Source organism: Thalassophryne amazonica, chromosome 16 (assembly GCF_902500255.1).
Source record: "Thalassophryne amazonica chromosome 16, fThaAma1.1, whole genome shotgun sequence".
NCBI classification, from domain to species: domain Eukaryota; kingdom Metazoa; phylum Chordata; class Actinopteri; order Batrachoidiformes; family Batrachoididae; genus Thalassophryne; species Thalassophryne amazonica.
In genome coordinates, this window is record NC_047118.1 from 54,638,498 (window position 1) to 54,664,915 (window position 26,418).

Sequence of the window (26,418 nt, forward strand, 5' to 3'; positions counted from 1 at the left end):
CCTGGTCGAAGGCCTTCTCAGCATCCAACGCCACCACTATGGAGTCATCTGAGCAGCTAGCCGGACTATATATGAGATTAAACAATCTACGTAAATGAAAATAGATGTGGCGATTGGGGATAAACCCCGTTTGGTCAGGGTGTACAATTTTAGAGATGTGCTCTTTAAGATGATTTGATAAAATCTTTGTCAATATCTTGGTCTCTACAGAAAGAAGAGAAATAGGACGATAAGATGAGACAGATAAGGGGTCGCGATCTTTGTTGAGGATCAGTGATATTACGCCATAATATAATGATTTTGGCAGAGAGCTAGACAATTTCGAGTAATTCAGCATACGTAGAATCAAGGGGGCTAACAGTGAGGTGTAAGTTTTATAAAACTCCGCACCAAAGCCATCTGGTCCTGGAGTCTTATTGTTTGGAAGCTGTTGTATAGCAGCTTTGACCTCTTCTAAGGTAAATTCTGCTTCCAAGTCTGCAACTGCATCATCATCTAGTTTGGGAAGATTACAGTTTTCTAGGAAATCCTTGATTTCTGACTGACTGGCTGTGCTTTTAGAGCTATAAAGTTTATAATAAAACTCTTCAAAGCATTCATTTATTCGTTTAGGATCCCTAACTATCTGCCCACTTTTGTCTCTAATCGAAAGTATTGTTTTTGATGCTTGAGATTTTCTGAGTAATCTTGCAAGTAATTTATGAGGCTTATCACCCAATTCAAAAAATTTTTGTTTACATTTAGCAATTTGAAGGCCGACTTGTTTGCCCAGAAGAGAATTATATTCACATTTCATTTTTGTGATTTTGCCCAGTAATTCAATTGTGGGGGATGATTGATAGTCTTCTTCTAACCGCTGTAAATTCAGTTCCAGTTCCTTCAAAGCCAATTCCTGAGATCTACGACTAGCTGAAGTAAAGGATATGATGTGGCCACGGATTACCGCCTTCATACTGTCCCACAGAATTGCATCATTAACATCGCCCTTATTGTTATCTTCTATGAACTCCAAAATATGTTTCTCCAGATTCTTGTGAAAGGACTCATGTTTAAGTAAAGTTGGATCAAGGCGCCAGTTTCTCCCCCGCATGCTGGCCAAATCTGAAAAATCTAGATCTATGGACACAGGACTATGGTCAGAAATTACAATGGGATGATAGGTGACATCTCTCATAAGTGGGACCAGTTTCTTATCCAGGAAAATGTAGTCAATGCGAGAATATGAGCCATGTACGGGGGAGAAAAAGGAGTAAGCTCTGCCTGTAGGAGAAAGAAGTCTCCAAGCATCCACTATATTCATGTTTTCCAAGGCACTTTTTAACACATGACTAGATTTAGACTGCTGTGCCTTCACAGATGAGCTCCTATCCACGTGAGTGTCCAGTACAAGGTTCATATCCCCTGCTATTATGATATTAGAATTATCTACTCCTGGTAGTAGCTTAATAATCTTCTGAAAAAAACCCGGACAGTCAAAATTAGGGCCATATATATTGACAAAGGTTACAGGCAAAGCATTCAGTAGGCCTGCTAGAATAAGGTATCTCCCCTCAGGATCTACAATTACAGTGGTTTGTGAAAAAGGCACATTCTTTCTAAATAAAATTGCCACCCCTCTAGCTTTAGCTCCAAAATTGGCATTATATGCCTGACCCAGCCAATTAGCATGAAGTACAGATTGAACATTACGCTTAGCATGTGTCTCCTGTATGAAAATTACATCAGGCTGTAATAACTTTAAGTGTGCAAGCACCTTAGCTCTTTTTACTGGATTTCCCAAACCTTTCACATTCCAGCAAAGCAGCCGTAATGTAGCTCTACTAACCTTACTTACCATTAGTATCACTCATTTTGATTTGATTATCCAATAAATGTCTATACACTCTGTAATTACTATATGTAGAACAGCACCACCAAACAAACAAACAAACAAACAAACAAAACAATAAAAAGTCATAAAAGACCCCAAACCCAACCCGCCCATACTAAGGGACTTCCCCAAATGAAGCCCATCTCTACCCCATATACTCAAAAGGAACATTGTAATAGCTACAATACTACTTCTAAACTCACTATGAGCTCCACACCAGCATAAGAATACTCATTATTCATATCGCAACGTATGTGCTCCTCAACCAGAATTATTGTATTGTTAAAATAATTATAATATATAAAATAATAATAATAAAATAAGAATGGAACACTGAGAACATATGCTGTCAATATTATACAAAAAAATTATAAAAAAAAATTATAATATTTACTATATTGATCTCATCTGCACCAGTCCACATCTTCATAATTCAAAACCAAAGTGTAAAAAGAAATTGGGCACGCACACACACACACACACAAAAAAGGATCACAATACCTGAGAAAGTGACAAAGTTGTGACTATGACTTCTACTCGTCCACATTAACATCCAGCTTCTCATCAAGAAATCTTTTCGCATCCTCAGGCTTCTCAAAGGTGTGCGTCTCCCCGCCCAGTGTCACTCTGAACCGAGCAGGATGAAGAAAACCATATTGCAGATTCGCCGCCTTACACCATTTGCGTATCACTTCAAAACTGCTGAGCTTCTTAACCAGAGCCCTGATGTTGGAGGTCCAGGAGTGGGCTATGGAGATGTGGGTGCCCAGAAACCTGAAGGTGGTGACACTTTCCACCCATTCTTCATTTATGAGGAGGGGAGTGGTGCTGTCGGTTCTTCCTGAAGTCCATGATGCGTTCTTTTGTCTTATGAACGTTCAGGGTCAGGTTGTTCTCTGAGCACCAGAGTGACAGTTACTCCACCTAGGTCCTTACTCTATCTCATTCCCGGTGCAGATGAATCCAACCCCTGTTGTATCATCCGCAATATTTTATTATTTTATAATACGGTTGGTTGGGTGGGTTGGAGAGCTATCGTAGGTGTACAAGGCGTACAGTAGAGGGCTCAGAACGCAGCCTTGAGGGGAACCAGTGCTGTGTGTGAATGTGGAGGAGTGGTGAGGACCGAGTCTCACAGACTGTGGGTGGCTGGTCAGAAAGTTTTTAATCCAGTTACAGCTCTGTAATTTCAGCAGTTTGGTGAAAAGAATTCCCAGTATCTTGGTGTTAAACACTGAGCTGTAGTCCATGCACGCAGAGCATCCTCACATAGCTCTTCTTCTTCTCCAGGTGGCTCAGATCTGTGTGGAGAATGAGGGTGATGGCGTCCTCCGTAGAACAATTTGCTGTGTAAGAAAATTGGTGGGGGTCGAAGGAGGGAGGGAGACAGTCTCTGATGTGCTTGGAGACTGATCGCTCCAGGCACTTCATGATGACAGACGTCAGTTCAATAGGCCTGTAATCATTCAAGCAGTCTGTGTCACTTTTTTGGGGATAGGGATGATGGTGGAGGCCTTCAGACATGTGGGAATGGTGGCATGTGTCAGGAAGAGGTTGAAGAGTTAGGGCCAGCAGCAATAATGCATGTGATTGGACTTCTTTAACAATATGGGTGATTTCTTCTCATAAGAGTAATGCACACTGAGTTACTTTCCTATGACAAATAAATTCTGGTTTTATGCATTTCTGTTATTTTGCACTAATGGTATTCTTTAGGAGTTTTCCTCATCCCATGTGAGGTTCCAAGAACCAAGGTTGGGTAGGATTACTTTGAAATGTAATCCAAAAGTAATCAGATTACAAGTAATCCAAATGTATGTACATACATACATGTAATCCACATGTATTCTTTCAAAGTAATCCTACCCAACCTTGCCAAGAACAGATGGTGGGGGAGTGTTGTGAAAAAAGTGGAGCCTGGTGAGACATTAGTGGGATATGAGGCTGTAAAAAGAAAATACAAATTGGTAGCCTTGTGTTTAATAAAGAAACACTGACGGCAGACAGCAGCTCTCACATCTGCAAGCCTGTGATGTTGCAATAAAAAAAAAAAATACAAAAACCTGAGCCTGTCCCTGCCTGTTGATGAAAACAGGAACTCAAGAAGGAATGCTACACTTACAGCTGAAGAAGAGACCAAGTAGAAGTACTTTGTCTACTTTGAATACTTTGTCTTTTCTCTAGATTTCCTTAAATTGTCAGACGGTGGGAAAATGTGCATTTTCATTTTTATGTATAACCATTACCCCTGAGATCAAGACCAAACTCAGGGATTTCACCCTTTGATTGAAGCTCGTGTGGCACATCATTAGACTCTGAAAATCTGTACAATCTGCAGGTCCACTTCAGTAGCTCCCCTTCAAACCGCTGCCCATGAACGCCTCATTTGTGCAGCTCAAAGTCCAGCAGCTGACAATGTGGTCTCTGTGGCGCGATCAAGATTCATTTCACGAACAGCAGTTCATCTGCTCTCTGAAGTGCTGCTGGAAGATCTGTCAGAAAGAAAAAACAAAACCAACACAGAATGAGTGAAAACAGAAAGTCGTGTGACCTTGTCAGCAAATGGTCATCTGCAGATGATGCGCACTGTTATCAGCACTTCCTGAGCTATAGAGCTGACGCTTGGTGTGATGTTGAATTTTCGCAAACATGAAGCTCATGTCATTCTGGAGAACATTGTAAATGAAGAGGGTTTTGTTCCTGCATGTAAATGCATGCAGCTGAACAGTCTAACACATTCCTCAAACGGGCAAAGTTCACGTTCACGATCTGCAGCTGTTTGCACTGAAGAATGTTGTTAATGTAACAGTGTATCTATAATACGATACCATGATTAGACGATATGATCAGCAGACGTCGGGTGTCACGATACTGCGGTGGGAATGGGTTGTCTTCCGGGAATCTACGGGCGGAACGCTGGGAAAGACTTTGTTGTGGTTCCTCTTTAACACCATTCATCACAAATCCAACCCAGTCTCACAGCAGTTTGTGGCGGCATTATGAAAAGTACATGAATCTATGGGTTCATGACAAAGGCATGAAAATGAAGTGCTTTACATGACAGGGGGCATGAAATGTGGGGCCAAGGGGGCAGGACTTATGGTTTGGGTTAGGGGATGGTAAGCACTTACGCTATAGCTATGGTTAGAGTTCGGAGAAGGGAGAGATTATAAATAGCAAAAAAAAAAAACTGTCATGAAAATGGGCCGCTTTTCGTGACTGGGACACGAAAAAGACATAAGAGCCACATGTACTGTACACTCATACCCTCACGAGCGCCACTAGCTTAGCTTATGGCAAGCTAAAAGTGGACGTGCTCGTTTTGGCCGAACAACTATACAGTTTTTGTATATTCTGTGTTAGTGCGCACCCGCTGCCGACATGCTTGATGAATTCTTGCGCAAAGAGTAGTTCCCAAACAATGCTGTATTTGTGATGACAGTGCATTTTTATGGGTAACAAACACATAAGGAGTATATTTGGCACAAGAACATGTGGATCTCGTGTGTTTTTATGCCTAAATGATCGTAAGTCAGTACTCACACTCATCCAGCAAATGTCAGCAAATTCAGTACTGGGTCAGGCGAAAGTAGTCCGGCGAGCTATCCCACAATGCCAAAGTAGCAGAGATGTGCTCCAGCAAGAGCGGCACGCTGAGCAGGGTGCTGTACGCTGTGTTAGCTACCTACACCTACAATGACATCACCTGCCCACAATTCCGTACGGTACACAGGCATGAACATTTTGAAGCAGTGCAAATGTTCTGCACAGTGAACAAAGGTGGAAAATTCCAGAGCCATATTGGAATTCTGCTACTGTGCGTGACTTCTGCAAGTGTGCAAAGCTACTGTCCGGATGCGGCAGTATTGCACAAATCTACAGACTGACCATATGAGGTTTGTTAGAAAAGTATCCGACTTTTTTTTTTTTTTTTTTGCAAAAACCTGATGGATTTGAATCACGTGTGCTTGCATGAGCCAACCATGAACCTTCGTGCGCATGCGTGAACTTTTTCACGCCTGTCGATTGCGTCAGTTGCTGGCAAGCAGCCTTTGTGTGAGGATGTGTGTAGTGCTCTCGGTGGTTTTCATTGCAAGGAAAAAAATGGAACGACTGGAGCAGCGCTACCGCATCAAATTTTGCCAGAAACTGGGCAACAGCCAGGTGGAAACCACTCGGATGATTCATACAGCTTTCAGTGGCTTTTCAGTCGTGTGACTATCCGAGAAATTGTGGAAGAGGTGGACATGTCACAGCATGTCCTGTGAGACTTCAACACGGAGGTGCTTTTGCTCCGCCATCAGCAGCTTCGGCATGAATTTCACAGCCACTCGTTTCATGGCCAAATCTTCTGTCACAATGGAATGTACCGAAAAAGTGCTGACGTCCACCTCTTCCGCAATTTCTCGGACAGTCACACGATGCTCCCGCATCACCACAGCGTTCACTTTGGAAATGATCTGGTCATTTTAGCATGTTGATGGCCGACTGGAGCATGGCTCGCTCTCCACTGTTGTGCGGACGTCTTTAAACTGGTTATACCGCTCCTTAATTTGTGTGACGCCCATAGCATCTTCACCGAAAGCCGTCTGAATCTTCTGGATGGTTTCCACCTGGCTGTCACCCAGTTTCTGGCAAAATTTGATTCAGTAGCACTGCTCCAGTCATTGCGTCATTTTCCTTGCAATGAAAAACCACCGAGAGCACTACACAGGTCCTCACACAAAGGCTGCTTGCCAGCAAATGACGCAATCGACAGGCGTGAAAAAATTCATTAATTTTCAAGGTCAAGGTTCATTTATTGTAATTCCAAGCACATAATACACGAAAGGAATGAAATTCCGGTATTCTAGGTCCGGTAAAGGCAAGAAAGTTTAAAAAAGTAAAAGATATCCAAAATATATATAAAATAAAATACACAATAAGTTAAAAAATAAGTAAGTTAAACCTAAAGTGAATTAAACAGAAGAGCTGGTGTGGTGAACTGCAAAAAATGAACTGTGACCAGTTGGCTAAAAAATGGCACATACAATCGGCAGAATTTTGTTTTTGTTTGTTTTTTTGCCCATTTTTCAGAGAATATGAATGATAACACAAAAACTTTTGTTGCACTCGTGGTTAGTGGTTGGGTGAAGCCATTTATTGTCAAATAACTGTTTACTCTTTTTAAGTCATAATGACAACAGAAACTACCTAAATGAGCCTGATCAAAATGTTCTTAACACCGTGTGTTGTCCCCTTTAACATCAATGACAGCTTGGAGTCTTTTGTGGTAGTTCTGGATGAGGCTCTCTGATGGTAAAACTGCCACTGAATATGTCTTGGAGTTTATTTCCATCAATTAAGAAGAAATACAAACAGTATTCCACTCTATGGTAAATCTGCATGGAGTAGACAGTTCTCAAAAACTGAGTGACTGTGCAAGAAGGAGAAGAGTCAGGAAAGCCACCAAGACACCCAGACAACCCAGAAGAAATTATAGGCTTCTGTGGCTGTGACTGGAGAAATTGTGCACAGTTCAAGCTTTGCATTTTGTATCCCCAGTTATCCAGCTTCATGGTGAAGTGGTATAGAGGAGGATTTTCTTATAAAGAAGACCTGAAAGTTTAGCTACAAATTGCCAGAACGTACATCTGACAGGCGAGCCTAGATTTGATCTGTTTTGGTGAAAGAAAATCCTTCACTCTACTCCACTATGAAGCTAAGAGCTGGTCCGTGTCAGGCTGTCCTGTTAAAGCGGCCACTCGTCGTCACCTTTCTGTCTGACTCAGTACACAGAAGCGGGCTCCTCAGCGAGGCTCGCCAGTGTCCCGCACATAGCATCTTAGCTTAGCATGAGACAATGTGACGCAGTGGAGCAAACTATAATAACGGCCGGTTCCACGCTTTCGGGAGAGTAAACACGCTTTGTTAATAATTTTCTCCTGGCCACATGAAAGGAAAGGAAAAAGATCCATATGGATAAAAGATCCATGTTGTGAAGACCATTTACATTTTCCCCATTCATTGTAGGGGCGTGACCTGAGATGATGTCACCAAAGTTCATATTCCTCACAGCCTGAGGTTTCAGAGGCAGCTGAAATCATACTAATTTCCCCATGTCTCTGGGCATATAGCACCAAAAATAAAATGAAATACTACATCAATATTTTCATAATTCTTTAAGTAGTCAGCTCATTTGATATTTTATTTACTAGTGATACAGACTTTAAAAGTAGAACAGCAATCGCATGTGTCTGTAGTCAGCGGATGTGGTAATGAAAATACAGCCCCCCCCCCACACACGTCAGTCAACAGCAATATCTGTCAATCATTGTCCCCGCCCCCACTCAGGCTAGTAACAGAAAAAAAGTCTGAGTAGTCAAGTTGTGCAGTGATGATTATGAGAAATGTACCATGCGTTGCTTCAAAATAAGGGTGCCACTTTGTCATAATTTTGACATTTAAATGAAATTGCCTTTGCACATTTCTCTGCTTGCGTCAGTCTGTGCATTTTGCTTTATGAGGTTATTATGCTAAACAGCATTTTGATTATTAATTGTGCAAATGCCATGCAGTCTATATTAATAAACCTTTCTTTGGTGAAAACAAAACAATCCAGTTCAAATGATTTCAGATATGTTAAATATCTAGTTTAATCCCCAGAGTATATCGGTTTAGGTCATTTTTGAGCAAATTTTCTACGTGCAGCTAGATTAGGATATTTTACTGTTAACACCTGCGTGTTTATCTAATATAATATATTAGATATAACAAAATTGAAATGGAGCAATTGATGCATTTGGACACAACTAAAACCAGATGAAAATCGTCTATTAAAATGGTAAAAAAAGGGAAATAAACTATATCAAAAGAGTTGACTCATGCACATCCGCCCGCCACACTAAAAACCCTTTGCTCTTTTATTTTGAAGGTCTATCCGGGAGGTTGGTTAAGATGTCACTCTGTGCCTTGACAGCGTGTTACCTTAGAGAGGCTGGTTAAAGTCCTCGTCGAATGTAACCGCTCCCTGGAGCTGTTGATAGATTGCCGAGGAAATAATTCTGCGGAGTATCGCTTAACAGGGAGATAACAAGTAAACCGTCGGTGTACTGATCCACGCTGATATCCGGTGAAAGTTTTAATCTGACAAATCTACTTGCCTTAAGTTTACGGACTCGGAGCTGCGCGGCGCAGACAACATGGTGCTAAAATCAGAAGACGGAGTCGGTGAGTGAAATCAGTCAGTCAGAAAAATAAACTTTTCCTTCGACTCGGTTTTTTATATGTATATAAATCTACGTCTGAATGTTAACAAAGTTATTGTAACAGTGTGTAGTTATAAGTCAGGTTTTCTAAGTGACTTTAATGGTGGAAGTGTGTCTGGCCTTGTTGACTCATTTACCATTTTACTGCAGTAAAGTTAAAAAGAATTGGAATAAAATATTGAACATTTTACAAAATAAAGTACACACATACAGTGTAATCACGGATTTCTTCGTTATGCTTTCTGTTAAATTAATTGTTACAAAATAATATAGACTTTTAATATTTTTTTAGTAGCATAAGCTTTTATCACCTGTTAATTGGACAATTAAAAAACAATTTTTATAATCTGTGGGGTAAATTCTAAGGGCATGCCTTTAAATATCTTATCAATATTAGGTCGTTACATAACGTAAATATCTGATATCTTAAGTATTAGTCCAAATATCAACAACATTCCATTTATTACAGTGATATAAAACAGAAAAAAATCCTAGCATATATTGTTTGAAGTAGTTACTGATATGGAACCATATTATGCCACTTCATACGGCATCCAATAACAAAATACTACGATGGAGTAATTAAAAAGGGAAATTCTGATGTTGAAGCCTTACAGGATGCAGTTCATGAATTTCAAGCTCAAAATATAGGCATGCTGTGCATGAACCGCTGCTGTACAAATAGCAATTTGCAATCTGTGTATGGTATCCTATCAATAGTAACAGCTTATGCTATATCATAGAAGCGAGAACAAGAGGATGGTTGGTATCTTAAAATTGTCTAAGTTCCATCAAGTTTCAAAACCCTTTTTTCCCTTTATTTTTTCTTTATTAAAAACATCAGCTACTGAACATGTTTTCTGTTGAAATCCCTGAAGTACTGACCGAATTAACCCATGTGAGCAAGATTAAGTCTGTCAGAGGTTCTGTTGGTTTCAACACATTTTTGGTGAATTGCTTACCCTTAACACATTATACTTTATAGCACGCTCAAAGTTTTGAGCATGCACAAAACTTTCAGATGGACTTGCTGGACATCAGTTGACAAGTACCGCATTTAACGAATGAGAAAAGGACTTGTACACAACAAAATGGACTGCAGCAGGAGCAAAACAATGCCGTCCTGCTTATTTTTTATTTCCATGTTTGTTACTGTTTTTAAATGTAACATTACACTGTGTCCAGTGATTCATATTTCACCACAAACCCGCCTCGCTGATGCATTTATTTTTAAAAGTGTGATCTGTACATGCGAGTTTACTGCCACCGGCGACGCGCGAAGCCTCCGCTCCTCTTTCCATGACAAAAACTCCTGTAACAGTGGAATGTGCCGTTCATTTCCAAACTGGACGCTGTGTTTTATCCGGGACGTCGTCTGACTAGCACAGGAATTGTGAAAAGACGTGGCAGCACTTTCTCGGCACATTGAGACAGACGTGCGGAGGAATTCCGCGCGTCGCGGCGGTGCCGCATGGTGCACAGCAATGCCATGATGAAGCCTCACGGGACATGTTTTGGCATGTCCAGGCACATCCACAATTTCTCGGATAATCACTCGATGGAAAAACCACCGACAGCTGTCTGAACGCCATCTCAAAGCCGTCCTGTGAGACCAAAACGAAGGTGGTTTTGTCTCGCTCCAGAAGCGAATCCATTGTGACGCTCGAAGCCTCCGCTCGGCTTTCCATGACAAAATCTCTTGTTAAAAGTGAAATCTGCCGGAAAATGGTTGATGTCCAGCTCTTGTGATAACCAGAGAAATTGCACACGATGGTCACGGATCCAGACAGCCATCCATTTAGAAATGAAATGGTCGTTCAGCCTGTCGATGGCGGCTTCGGAGTGCGGCGCGCCCCACAGCCGCTGGGGGCCGTCCTTAAAGCGTCAGTAACACTCCTTATTCTCTACCAAGCCTGTAACATTTTCACCGAAAGCCAGATAAATTTTTCTAATGGTTTCCAGCTGCCTGTCTCTAACAGTTTCTGAAAAAATTCTGATGGGGAAAAAAAGCCCAAATCATTATGCCATTTCCTGGCAATGAAACAACGACAAGAGGGGTGGACCACTCCTCACTCAAAGCCTGCTCACAGGCGAATGACGCAACTGACAGGCGTGGAAAAACTCACGCATGTGCACGAGGGTTCAAGCTTGTCTGACGCAATCACACGTGATTTAAATCCATATGGTTTTTGAAAAAAATAATGTCGGATACTTTTCTAATAGACCTCGTACATTACAAACAAAACCAAGCTAGTAACTTCATCCAATGCGAATCTCAATTCAAATACATTTATTGAAAAAAAAAGGATTTACATTTCCACTCTGTCACATGGTTAGATGGTGAGGAAAAACTGCATGACTGTAGCTGTCTGCCTCACTCGATTAAAGCTACTGCATGTAAGTTTTTTAAGACAGCGGCAAACGCTGTGTCCATCCAATATTAATATGTTTTTAACCTTTGAAACATTATTTATGGCCTGTGCAAAACTTCAAATTACATGAACTATAACGTCACATATTTTACTCTAAGATGTTTTGTGGCACTGCTAGATTTGAGGTTATGCTTTTGGTTAATACTCCTAAAAGTGACTTAAATTTTACATTATTTTTTAAAATGTATTTTACTGTTGGACTGCTAAATGTAGACTGCATTGTAGTCCTTACTGTAAAAGACACATGACCTGGAAAGATGAGGTTGTTTTGTTTGAAATTCTTGTACACTTTTGCTATAAATACGTCAAAATGACCGCCATGTGTGAAGGTAGTCAGAATGCCATTATTGTTGTTGTGTAGTTTGTCTGGCAGCATTAATTAGCACCCTTGACTTGCGTCACAAATAATCGTATTAGAGGAACAGTGAACCTCTGATCCTGCTAAACTCTACTGCTTCTTTGTTCTGCTGTTGGAGTCGGAGAACTTGCATGAATTCCCCTCATTGGTTGGCACACAGCTGCATTGTTTTACCCGGCAAGAGATGAGAGAGGCAAAGAGACCATTTTCTTCTTCAAGTCCATTTGTATCTGCCACTTAGAGGTGGGAGGTCTGGAGAGTTAAAGTAGTTGTCACTAATGGTTCTGTAATGAGTGGTGCTGAGAGCTCTAATGGGCCTGCAGAACCGTGTGCCTGGCCTGGCACTAATGCCCACTGGTTGGATAATTGTAATCATCTCCACATAATCATATTTTAGATTCATTTTGAATCAGGTGCAGATTTTCTTTCCACTCAGGCAGATATACAATACTACAGTAGTTCAACGCAACTGCACATTTGGCTGATGTGTGGTGATGGGCGTCACCTTTGACCACCCACCAACAGGACACAGTGCTGACATGTAAATGTGTACATTTCCACATTCTTCCAGCAATGATGCACAGAAAAGCTCACCAACTGAGCCATGTGGAACAACATCAGGTTTGTTTATGCACCTCATGTCGTTGAACAATTACTTCTTGTGGTGTATGCTCTAGATCTGTTATAAATGTGGGGTCCACACACAAAAATCACCATTCATCCAGTTTGGATGTATAGCTACCTCAAATTCACCCTGAATGTCTGGGTTACAAGTAGGGATGTCCCAAGCTGATAGAAGCTATTGTAATTGGGCCCGATTGAAGCATTTTTTGATGACTCGATACTATAGGAATTAAATCCGGATCACTAGATTAATATGCATTTCCTTTTGCTTCATCTCATACATGCTGTGCCAGTGGAGTGAGCAGCCAGTTCACACTGCTGCTGGTACACAATAGAGCTGCGGTGCACGTTTTAAATTCTCATTATCGCTCTCCTTTGTGTTAAATATGCAGCAAGTCTACTTTATTCACACAGATCATCAAGTGTGTGTCAGTCTTGCTCTGTTTCATAAGCTCAGTGCCAACACAGCGATAATATGGAGCAAGCACTCTGTCAGTCTTTCAAAAACATGTTTCACTTTCCTTCACTTCATATATGGGTGATTCTTAGACTACGGGCACTTATTATGTCCTTTGATCATATTGTATGAAAAACAGAAAAAAGGGGAAATTTCACACTTTTATAGTTATCTTTACAATAAAAGTGTGTTAAGAAATTTGTTCTAGTAGTCTATGATGACTTTCAGCATCATTATATGCAAATATTGCCGTTTTGTGCTTGTCCCACACCCAGACTTTTGATCTTCAATGATAAAAATGAATGGTAAAGAAACGTTTTTTTCTAATATTTTAAAATATCTTTGAATAAAATATCAGTAAAATAATCAAAACATAATTGGGGTATTCAATGTCATACAACTGTTGTGATTTTTTTAAAACAAAATATAGTTGTCCCACACTATTGCCGTAATTTCCACCACAACACTGTAATGTCCCTTTAAACAGTTTGTATGAGATTGTTTGGGTAGTTTCTATGGAGATAAACAGTGACATCAGAGCACTTGTATATAGCGCCAAATCACAACAAACAGTTGCCCCTCACCCACATCTGTTTGTGAAGCAGCACATTTACCCCGGAGCCATTTTGGACCCATTCATGGCTCATTGTTTTATTCAATGAATCAATAAAACATTAAGGAATAACTTTAATTGTTTATTTTTACACAGTCAAGCATATACAGTAGATTAGATTGACTTCAATGTATTTGCAGTGTGGTTCTTGCAAGTGTAATATCCAGGAAAACACAAATATTGCATCGGGACTCTGTGTGCAGATATGCGGTATTAAATAACTCTGCTTGGGATCAGGGTTTAAAAAAAACATCCTGATTGGGACATACCTAGTTAAAAGCTTGATTAACTTTTTTTGCATTCAGCTCTGTTATGCTGTAGTACAGGTACAATAATGGTTACCACTGCCCAAAGATATGATAACTTATGGAACTGTATATGAAATTAATATTTGCTGCTGCTTTTTTATTTCAGATCCTCCATGTAGGGATGCCCTAAGCCAATACTCAGTATCGTTATCGGATGCTGATACGGCTGTTTTGCAAGAATCAGTTGGTATCGGATTTGGGAATGGTATCGGGCCGATTCATGTTAATTTTCAGCGTCGTCGTCATATGTGTCAATATTTTAATTTTGATTATCAATTATATTTTCATCTGGTGGCCAAGTGGTTAATGCGCTTGGCTTCAGTGCAGAAGGTTCTGGGTTCAAATCCCACCCCTGCCACATTTCTCCATGTAATGTGGAGTTGCGTCAGGAAGGGCATCCGGCGTAAAACCTATGCCAGTTCAACATGCAGATCCACCTCGGATTTGCTGTGGTGACCCCGAGTGCAAACAAGGGAGTAGCCGAAGGGACTTACTTTTTTAGTCCTATTTCCATTTTTATTCACACTATGTATATTTGGCCACACTTTCTGTCTGTCATGCAATGAATGAAAGAATGAAGTCAAATCATGTCTTTATTATAGTATTTTATTCAGGAGAGGAGAATAAAGAGTAATAATGGTTGTGTTTTTTAATGCTTTCAAAATGGGTATCGGATCAGTATTGGCAAGACTAATCATTTAAAATACCGGATCAGAAGCCAAAAAATCTGGATCTGGACATCCCTACCTTCATGTTCTTACATCAGACTCTAAACTTCACATTTTCTGTTAAATTAGCTAACACCAGAATCCATTAAAGTCTTCTCTGTGTTGCTCATTTTTTTATCTCGCAGTTTCTTTTGCTTTCTTCTCTTGCCAGCACTGCCCGGTTCATCCCAGCAGGTGTCCGCACGTCTGAAGTCAATTTCTTTGAAAATGGCACCTGCAGGCGGGATCACGCTCGAGAATTGGTGCTAAGCCCATGTCGACACCTGCCATCTCCAGTTGTCTCCACATGCTATGTTGCGTTTGGTTAGGTTTGAAAATTATTCTCCAGAGCTACAATAATTAATAGATGAGTCAGTTATTAATTGACCGTTGAAGTAATCAGCACCAGTTTTGGTCATTAATTTTTAAATAATGCCTAAAAATTTGACATTTGATTAATTTAAAGACAAGAGAAAAGGGACTTACATTTTGGTGTGCGTCACTTTGTCTTTTGACATTAACAGATTCCAAACACTCCAACACGAATTTTAAATAGCAGTCCAGTCCAATCCAGAATTGTTCTCAGTCAGCTTACAATAACAGTCAGATAGTTCCAAAACAGTCCTGATAATGTAGTCCATAACTGATGCCGTGCACTGTCGTCTTCATGTACAGACTAAAATCTGCTTTTCTCAGTCTAGTGAAAATTCGCAACAGACGTTTGTTGAGCTCTTAATCCGACAGCTGTTCTACTTTAGCTAGATACGCCCCAGCGAATATTGCAAAAGCCTCCAGATGGCTTACGGCATACAGGATTTGTTTTTTGCGTGAATGAGCAGCGACCATCAATAAGCTGCTAATGTGCCGTCGCTGCTCGTGCGCACGCGGTAGTCGCAGCGTGCAATGGTATAAATCATATGAAACCAAAATTGCACAGTAAATGGAGCACAATGGCAAATGGGAGGAATGTTCAATATCATGTGACATACAAACCACCAATCAAATGACAAGGATCTGTTCTGGTGGTATATAAAGGTATCTGTAAGGTGTGGAGTCTTCACTTTTTTTTTCCAACTTGCACATTACAACATGCATTATACACATGAAAGGCCAGACCCCCCCGACAGGACTGAAGGGTTTTACTAGTTCAGAAGGTAGAAGTGTGAGCATTTGCTTGCTTTTCCCACAGGATGGGTGGCTTTCTCTTTGGCATGAGTATGGCCTTCTGAGCTGTGTGAAAAGCTCACAAACAGGAAAGTAGCGTTTGCAGGATGTGACATTCTGCAGCTTGTGTGGAGGCTACAGTTTCGACACCGTTTTGCTGCAAAGACAAAGATTAGCCCCCCCCCCCCCAAAAAAAACCTTTTGTCACGCAGTGTCACTTGACGTGTCTTATGTCAAATTTGTGGTATCTGATGAACCTCGATCCCATCCTGCTGCAAAGCATCACTTTAAAAGCTTGTTCTAAAGCATGATGTTGTTCACTTATTTATTCATTCATTTTCTGTACCTGCTTACTCCAATCAAGGCTCACAGTGAGACTGAAGCTTATGTCCACTTATAGTTTTTTTTTCTCTCCATACAACACAGTGAGTTTTGATCTGCTACCTGATTTTAAGAAAGTTTTCTTGTCTGATGCGGATGTAAAACAGCCTGGGAGAAGGATTTCAGGACTTCCTGTTTGAACCATTCCCTAGGGGTGGAGCTGTGTGTTGCTGAAAGCTTTAAAAAAAGAATAACTTTCCTGTCTGGCTGCACTATTGTGATTGGTGGCTGATCCTGCTTTCCCATAATGCATTTCTTCTAGAGATGGTGTGCCGTGTATGTCGGCCTGCCTGTGTTTTTTTTTACAGGCGAGAGGATGTTGATATTGGGACAACCCAGATAAGAATGGAAGACAAAGGCATTCTTTATGGGTAGAAATAGCACTTCTGTTTTTGTAGGAAACTATTTCAAGGCCTCCATGTTGGCAGCTAATGCTTATATAGGCAATAACACTAAAAGATTTAGAAAGAAAGCTTGCAGTTTGTGTCTGTTTTCTTGTGTTTAATGTGCATGTGTATGTATGGATATCTTGCTGCAGGATGTTTGTTTTCTTTACACTCACTATGCAGTTTGAAGTACAGATTCCTACCCAGTCACATCCTCAGGTTCACACGTTCGTGGCAAACTGAGCTTGCGATTGTGTAGCCTTTCTTTGTGTTGTTTGAGTCCTCTGACTGTAAAGTGTGATCTGCACAAACAACATGGTTATGCAGAGGGGCTTAAAAGCTGAAGAAATGTACTACACAGTGGCATGAAAAACATTTTTCACCCTTGTATTTTTATACATAATAAAACATTTTCCCACCCATTTTAAAGTTTTTATATCACATGGAATTGAAATTTGTTTTGAAAGAAATAGAAATGATCACATCTGTACACAGTCCTATGAATTTAATTAAAAAAAAACCATAAACCAGCTGTTTTTAATTAGGACTGCAGGTAATTATTATTTTCATAATCGATTTATTGATTGATTATTTTCTCAATTAGTCAATTAGTTGTTAGGTCCATAACATGCCAGAAAATGGTGAAAAATGTTGATCAGTGTTTTCTAGAGCCTGAATCGTGTTGTAGCCCATGTATGTCAACATAAGCCTTTCTCACAGTGGAGTGAGCAGTGACGCCGGTAACGCGTTGCAGTAACGAGTAATCTAACACATTAATATTTCCAAATCAGTTGTTGTTCACTCGGCTGCTCCCAGTTTTGTTCGGGTCACCACAGCGGATACAGCCAGATCCACATTGGTAATTGGCACAAGTTTTACGTCGGTTGCTCTTCCTGACGCAACTCCAGTTTTACGTGGAGAAACACACACAGCCGCTGGTGTTCCAAAGAGGTCTCCCATCCAAGTACTAACCAGATCCTGCTCTGCTTAGCTTCTGAGATCTGACGAGATCAGGCTTACACAGAGCAGACCAGCTGCTTTAATATTTCCAGTAATCAGTAATCATATTAAAGCTACTTCTCCAAGTCACTGTGTGTTATTATTATTTTTGTATTTTTATACAGTATAAATCAAAGGTGCCCAATACGTTGATCACAATCGGTCGATCACAGCATTAAAACTGGCCTGTGGTCAGGCAGAGGTCGGGGGATCCGGTTGAACTGCCCACTTCGCCCTTAAGCCCCTTTCACACTGGGGGTGCTCCCGGTTGCTCCCAGTTGCGCCGTGCGTCATTATGACGCCGCCGCGTGGAAGCAACTCAGTGCCAAGACGATGGAGCTCGGCGCCACAACAGCGCGAGGGCCGCAAAGGAGGAAGCAAGTCGGGCACCGAAAAATTAAACCTGTTTAATTTTTTTGGCGTCCTGTGCTCGACGCAGAAAGGAAGTGGTTCCAGCGCAAGTCGGGGCAGAGAGGCGTAACTCGGGGCAAAGAGGCGTTACCTGGCGTGACTCGAAGCCAGTTTATGATTCCTGCTGTGTTCCATTGTTCCTGCAGTATAAATCACGCAGGATTGTTGCTATACCGTGTACTTAATGCAGTAAAAACTACATGCTGAAGAAAAAAATGCAGAATGATTGCCAGAAATATCCAGTAAAAAGTCCAGACATCTCTAGTCCACTCATGGACGTTCGTTCACGCGCGCACATGTGAACAATTAAAAGAAAAAAAGTCTGGCTGCAGGCATTAGTTCCTTGTTCTCTGCTCAAACTCTCACATCACAGTTAAAAAAAAAAGGACATAAGTCCTGAGACAGGACATGTCAACATCAAGTAGAACTCCAGACATCTCCATATGTGCTTGACGGTTCCCTCGCATCTATCTCGACTTTCAATGCTTACCAGTCCAGTAAGTATCAGTGAAATTGTGGAGAGCTGGACATGTCCAAACTTGTCCTCTGACACGCCGAAACGGAGGTGTTCCTTTGTCTCGCTTCCAAAGCGAATCGGTCTTTATGCGCGAAGCCTCCGCGCGGCTTTCCATGACAAAATCTCTTGTTAAAAGTGAAATCTGCTGGAAAATGGCTGATGTCCAGCTCTTGTGATAACCAGAGAAAGAGCACATGACGGTCTCGTATCCACAGAGCCATCAGCTTAGAAATGATCCAGTGGTTTGTGCCACGACGTCGTAGCTCGGAGCGCGGCGCACCGACCGTCCTTAAAGGGGTCCTTAAAGCTGTAGTTAAAGTCCTTATTCTCTGTGAAGCCCGTAAAATTTTCATCGAAAGCCAGATACATTTTTCGAATGGTTTCCAGGTGCCAGTCTCTAACAGCTTCTGAAAAAATTCTGATGGAAAAAAAGTCCTTTTCATTCCGCCGTTTCCTGACAATGAAAATCCGACGAGGGGGCGGGACCACTCCTTCCACAAGGCGTGCTCACAGGCGAATGACGTCACCGACAGGCATGGAAAAACTCACGCATGCGCACGAGGGTTCAAGCATGTCTGACGTAAAAACATATGAATGAAATCCATATAGTTTTTGAAAAAAATAAAAAGGACCGTTACTTTATGGACAGACCTCGTATATGTGACTGAATAAACAAAGCTTTTTGTAAAGCTGTCAGTATTGGGTCATTTGCAGTGTACTGTTGGAGTTGTAAACTGACCTGATGTTTGGGGAGGTAGGTGGTCCTCAAGATTTGTTTTTTCCCTCAATTGTTGAAGTGGTCCTTGGTATGGAAATACTGATCTACTTACATTCCATTATTCATTCATTTTCTGCCATTTATCTGAGTCCTGGTCATGGTGACAGTAGACCAAGCAGCTCACCCCACACTTTACGATCCTCTGCTAAATTCTGTATCTCTTCCTGGGGCATCCCAAGGCTTTCCCAAACCAGCTTTGAAATATATCCATACTGAGTGATGTGTATTGAATCATTTTGTAAGGCAGACATACACTTCTGAAGCCATTTACATTAACCATAAGATTTAGAAATGATGCAGTAATGTTGTTGTTGTTGCTGCTCTTTGTTCTGCTTCTGTTTTGTTTGGGGTCACCTCAGCGGATACAGCCTATGTGGAAATACTGAATATTTTCTTTAACTATGACAGCTTGCAAAAACAGTTGATTAATCATTTGTTTGGGGGGTTTCCTTTTCCATCATATAAATGTATTTTAAAAAAATCAGTTAAGCTGTGTTAAGTTTCCAGTTACGAAAAATAAACAACAACAAGGAACAAATTAGGTTAGAGATTAGATTACGCAGAACTTCATTGATCCCTTTGGAAGGACACAGGGTAAGAAGCACACAGCGTATCAAAAGTGAAAGTAACCCCCCCCCAAAAAAAGAGTTTGCTAATATAAATATATGTAAATAGTGCTGGACGGTATGACCAAAAATGTATATCACGGTATTTTTCTAAATTATATCTGTTTCACGGTATTTGACAGTATTTTTTCTTTTCAAGCACAACTGGGTGTTTGCCTTATTTTCTAATGATTTAGAGAATAATTACTGCAATAAAATGGCTTGGAATGGCATATTCTACTGTTATGAGGAGTGAATATTGTAGAAAAATGAATGTCCACACTAGTATTAATGAAGAGAAATGAGAATGCTTGATTGTTGTAGTCAAAATACAGACCTTTTTATTATGCAAGTTCTCCAAGTTTTTGAAAACAGTGTAAACTATGTAAACTATATGACTCATGTAACTCCAAAGTGAACTTAGTAACTCCAAAGTAACTGAAGTAAAACTTATTTATTCCCTGAGCATTCAGTAAGGAATCATCCATAAATAAATAAATAACAAAAACAGAAAAGGTGTGCAGCTTGCTTTAACTTTACCTGCAGACGAGGAGGACGAAGCTCGTAGTTTACATTACTGATATTCCAGGACATGTTTGCAGCTGAGGTGATGGAGTAAATTGCTCGTGTTTCCTCCTCCTGCTACAACTTTAGCGTGACAGCATTTGCATAGTATTGTAGTTTGGTCGACGTTGGATTTTTTAAACCCAAAGTACTTCCAAACAACGGACACAGCTCCTCGTTTTGGTACAAGTTCTTCCGTTTCAGTTTCTCGTTCTGGTTGTTCAGTTTCAGAACTTTCCCCGTTTTGCCATTATGCTCACCACTAAACATCCGTTCACTCTACACGGGCTGTACTCATGCTGCTTGTTTGGTGCAACCGCTAAACTGTCCCCACTCAAACAGTGCCCTGCGGGCACGGCGTTCCGCCGCTCTGCGCAACGCACTCACCGGTATGGAGGTATTTCTAAAATTCATATCATAGAAAAAAAAAAACACTGGTATTCGGTATGAACCGGTATACCGCCCAGCACTAAATATAAATACCAGACATACTGATCAGTACTGGTTTACTGACTAAATGGTAAATGGACTGCATTTATATAGTACTTTTCCATCTGTATCAGATCCTCAAAGTGCTTTACAGTTATGCTTCATATTCACCCATTTACACAAACACTCTCACCGATGCCACACTGATGCCAAGGTGCTCACTACACACTGGGAGCAACTTGGAGATTAAGGACCTTGCCCAAGGGCCCTTAGTGATTTTTCGGTCAGGCTGGGATTCGAACTGAGGATCCTCTGGTCCAAGCCCAACGTTTAACCACTAGACTCTCACCTCCCCTCAACTACTACTGCCTACTACGGTTCCTCTCCTTCCTGTTACTCCTCCTCCCCCTGAGTGTGGAGTTGTACAGTCTGATGGCCTGAGGGACAAATGAGTTTTTCAGTCTGTTGGTCCTGCACTCAGGAAGAAGCAGACTGTGGCTGAAGAGGCTCCTCTGGTTGATGATGACGGTGTGCAGAGAGTGACTGGCATCATCCATAATGTCCAGCAGTTTGACCAATGTTCTATTCTCTGCCACCATCACCAGAGAGTCCAGCTTCATGCCAACCATGGAGACAACCCGCCTGATCAGTTTGTTCACAAAAACTCATTTGTTGAGAAGCTAGACAGGGACGGTGCTTTGTATTTTTCCTCCCTGGCTTTATTAGTACAACTTAATTTCTGAACAAATTTTTTTTTTGTGATTATTTGATTGACTCATGTCTCAATCTTGTAATTATTTTGGCACAAAATGTGCACGAAGCGCAAAGACATGCGATATATTAAAATGTGGTGAAAATGGGCTGTATTAAAATTTGCTTACCTTTTGTAATCAACGGTTTACTCTGACACATTTCTTTTTGCGGTAGTTTTTCAAATTTCTTCATCTCCTTAGCTTTCGGGTGTCTTACATTTCTCATAATAACTTGACAGCTCCCTGACAACGTGCCTGAACCTGATCTGAGATCTGTTATGTTTTGAAACTGTGATAACTATACTGATCATGGTGGCAGTGAGCAAGTTTTTCCAGTGGCCGCACCCCTTAACTCAGAATACAATGCTTGGTAACTGCAATGCATTATGGTCTGTTGAGACAAAGGTCCTGTTGCCTCATGGGTCAGTCCCTGAACGGTTCTGGTTTTTATAACAGGATTTGTGATTCTGAGTTTCAGGTGGATGTAACTGCAGCTCCGGTTTAATGTCTGCTTTCGACTTGTGCATTTGAACATGTTGCCTGATGCAGGACAAAAAAATAATCACTTGTTGGCTGTGGGTTTCCAAACACATGGATCCCATACCAACATTTGTCAGTGCAGAAGGCTCCAGGTTGACTCATCAAACTGTTGATTAGACATGAGGCAAGTGCTCACGTCTGGTCTCTGCTGCAGATGTCCCCAAGGCTATCGCATGCTGACACGCTGCAAACACACCATTCAGGACGTGACGGGGAGAAATGCTGGGAGTCTTGTGTAATGTCACGGCATTTGTCATCACTCTTTCTTAGACATATTCACTGTATCTCCAAAGGCCTTGTCTTCACATTAAACCAGCTGCATTTTGACTTACAAACATTCATTTTCCTGGCTTTGTTCAAACCTGATAACACAATGTTTTCCATCTGCGGGAGGGTTTTGTTAAAGTTGAAAAATAAACACAAAGTTGAGCATCAGTCGCCTCATTATATTGAGTTTACTGCTGTGTACAGTTTGATCTGAGGAACATTCTGTCCACAGGCTGTTCTGCTGCTTCACAATGGGATACTAAAAACTTTACTTCAAAGTTTTTTTTTTTAAACATTTATTTATCTTTTTTTCAACAAGAAACAGAACACTAGAGAATCAGAATCACCTTTATTGTCATTGTAATTTGCATTACGAGATTTGAGTGCAACTCCAAAAAAGGTGCTTTCCGTGGTGCGAGTAATTTTTAGCTAAATAAAAGATAGTGAAATTTAATGGTAAATTATTGACAGCATATGTACAACTAATATAAACATAAGATAAATAAAATGTGGACCAAGTAAAATGTAAAACGAGAATTAATTACAACTGTGGAATCATATTACACGGGAAATTGCTCATGGTTTACAGATATTGCACAAGAAACATGAAAGGTGCTAATTACAGTGATTTGTTATTGTTCAGTGCAGTGATCGCTCTGGGGAGAAAGCTGTCCTTGAGTCTGTTTGTCCTAGTTTTGTTTGACCTATACCGTCGGCCGGAGGGTAGTAGGTCAAACAGGTGGTTGCTGGCGTGGGATGTGTCTTTGCTGATGCTGACAGCTCTGCTGAGGTAGCGAGAGCTGGCAGTGTCTTCCAGGCTGGGCAGAGAGCAACCAGTGATCCCCTGGGCCGTTTTGATCACCCTCTGCAGCGCTCTCCTGTCTGCTGCTGAGCACCCCCGTACCACGCTGTGATGCAGTACGTCAGGATGCTCTCAATGGTGGCTCTGTAGAACAACACCAGTAGCTTCTCCTCCAGATTGTTTCTCCTGAGCACCCTCAGGAAGTGGAGTCACTGCTGTGCTGTCTTCACCACCACTGTGGTGTTGGCAGTCCAGGAGAGGCTGTCAGAGAGCAGCATAACATTTTAAAAGTACAAGCATAATGAAAACAGGGATGGGGCTGATCAGATCCAATATTGGCTATATCGGTACAATGGTTTAATATAAGCTGTTGTACTGAGAGGTGGAAGCTCCATTGTGACCTACGATACAGCAAAAACATTTGAAAAAGCACCACATTAAAGAGCACGAAGATTTTTTTTTAACCGGGGACAGAAAGACAGACGAAGCCGCCTGGAAGGGTGCAACAATTTACCCAGACTAACTCCAAATATGAGTAAATTAAATACTTTTTTAAATTTACTTTTTGGTGGTTTCTTGTGGCATTTTCAAAATGCGGAAATGCGATCCTTCCTGAAATCGGTACACGTACTTGGGGTGGGTGTGGCATCTGGTGTTCAAGAGATGAAACTTCAGCCACTGACCCAACAATGGACCCATTTGCATGTACATAAACATGTATATCATTAATCAGATTTATTTCATTCTTTTGCATTTGTGTGTGTTTCAGCATTCTAAAGAGCTAATTTCTTGGAGGGAGAGAGGGAGTGAGAGAAGGAAAGAGAGGTCTGTCTTTTTAAAGTTTATGCCTTTTTTTTCCAAGACCCGTCATTTCTTATCAATCAAGATTTGATTGATTTGACTTGATTTTTTTCACGGGGGCGCCCCATAAATTGCATACAAGTACATGTACTGTTTTGAGGATGCAGCGCATTTCTGCCACAAGAAAAATGCCACAAGAAATCACAAAAAAATAAAACAAACTACTTTATGGCATCAGATCGGTGCCAAAACCACAGTCGCGTAAAAAATTAATTTGAGTGTATTATTTTATTTCACATGGGTAGATATTAACTGCATGATAGTAGATATAAACTGGTAAAGATGCTCCCTGGAACACCTCCCTAGGAAGGCACCCAGGGGTCATCCAACCAGATTTCCGAACCACCTCAGCTGGCTCCTTTCAATGTGAAAGAGCAGTGGCTGTACTCCGAGCTCCTCATGGATGGCCGAGCTTCTCACCTTATCTCTAAGGGCGACACCAGCCACCCTCCTAAGGAAGCCCACTTCGACCGCTTGTACCCACGATCTAGTTCTTTCGGTCATGACCCAGTCCTCATGACCATAGATGAGAGTAGGAACGAAGATTGTCCTTTTGGCTCGGGTCCCTTTTCGTCACAACAGTACGGTAGAACGAATGCAATACCGTCCCTGCCGTGCTCATTCTTCAGCAAATTTTGCGCTCTATTGTCCCCTCACTCATGAACAAGTCCCTGAGGTTACTTAAACTCCTTCACTTGGCAAGATTGCAGTCCCTACCAGGAATAGGCAATCCATCGGTTTCCTGCTGAGAACCATGGCCTCAGATTTAGACGTGCTCATTCTCATCCCAGCTGCTTCACAGTCTGCTGCAAACTGCTCCAGTGAGTGTTGAAGGTCACAGGACGATGAAACCAACCGTCTTGATATCTTGTCCATAAATATCACAAACAGGATTGGTGACAAGGTGCAGCCCTGACAGAGGCCAACCCCCACTAGAAACAAGTCCGACTTACTGCCGAGAACCCGAACACAGCTCTTGCTTTGTGAGTACAGAGATTGGATGGCCCTGAGAAGGGATCCCATACATTGGACAATAAAAGAGTAAAATTTGCAGCCCGCAGACCCTGAGGTGAACCAGCATTCACTCCCAAGTACTTAAAACCAGAATGAGTCAGATGGAAAGGAAGATCAGGTTGTCTCAGGCACTATGCAGTTACATTTATAGGCAAGCATTCACTTTTTTGTATGTTAAGCCTATATCCAGAAAAAGAGCCAAAATTTTGGAGTACTGCCATAATAGATGTTAAATAACTAGTTGGATTTTTGATATATAAAAGTAAATTCCGCATACAGATCTCGTGTTTTTTTTTTTTTAACTTGAAAAAAATCAAGTCTCGACTCAGAGGGAGGACTGATGGGTTTCTAAAACTGCAACCTTGTATTGATTGTGTTGTACCATTGAAAACCTTTGGACCTGATTAAGCTGATTGTCATGGGTGTGTTTTGTGTGTGTGTGTGTGTGTGGTGGGGGGGTTACATTATTTTTTTCATGGAGCCTGTGATTGGTATGTTAGGATTGGATGTTCGAGTTGCAGCACACGTTTGATTTTGCTTTAGTTTGTTCTTTAGAAGATGTGCTGAAGTTTTGTTTCTTATTTAAAAAAAAAAAAAAAGATAAATAAATGTAAAAAAGGTTATTCGTACAGACAGAAGCTGGTGGTGGTGGTGACGGGGGGTGTATACAAGAGATGAATCAAAGAAATAAATCTGTCGCCAAAACCAAATTTCTTCAGGTCTGTGAAAAGGTACTCCCATTCCACTCTATTAAATGCCTTCCTTTGAAACTAGTCTGTGCATTTGATATAATGTAAGGGAGGATTCCATCTGTACGAGATGCTAACAGTTTCGCCAAAATTTTCACATCCACATTAAGGAGGCTAATAGGTCTATAATAGGCTTGTGAATCTCATCACTGACGATTCGATACGCACCTCGATACACTACCAGCGATATGATACATATAACGATACAACCAGGAGGATACAATGTGATACAATTCAGCCCTATTCCCGATTTGATGTGATTGGATACGTATTTGATGGTGATTCAGTTCCTCACAATGCAGTTCGATGCGATTTGGTGCGATACAATTAATGATGGGTATTGATAAGATTTTATCTATCGATGCCATTATCAATTGCTCTTATTGATGTGATTCTTTATTGATTCCCTTATCAATACCTCTTTGAATTTTCTGTGTACAGTGGTCCCTCGTTTATCGCGGGAGTTCCATTCTAAAAATAACCCACGATAAGCAAAATCCGCGAAGTAGTCAGCGTTATTTTTTACAATTATTACAACCCCTGGCAAAAATTATGGAATCACCGGCCTCGGAGGATGTTCATT

The 26,418-nt window shown here is 41.1% G+C and overlaps 1 protein-coding gene across 3 annotated transcripts in view; it reads left to right on the top strand.

Moving 5' to 3' along the window:
• The window catches only part of cyth1a (cytohesin 1a), a 195,110-nt gene that overhangs the window by 62,390 nt on the left and 106,302 nt on the right, over positions 1 to 26,418 (top strand). The window contains exon 1 of one of the 3 annotated variants that reach the window (XM_034190842.1): positions 8,827 to 9,079. The exons of the other annotated variants lie outside the window; for them this stretch is intronic. Within the exon in view, the coding sequence (XP_034046733.1) occupies positions 9,052 to 9,079 (28 nt within the window). The 5' untranslated portion in view covers positions 8,827 to 9,051. Of the gene's footprint in view, positions 1 to 8,826; positions 9,080 to 26,418 lie in introns of those variants that run through there. 3 annotated transcript variants of the gene reach the window in all.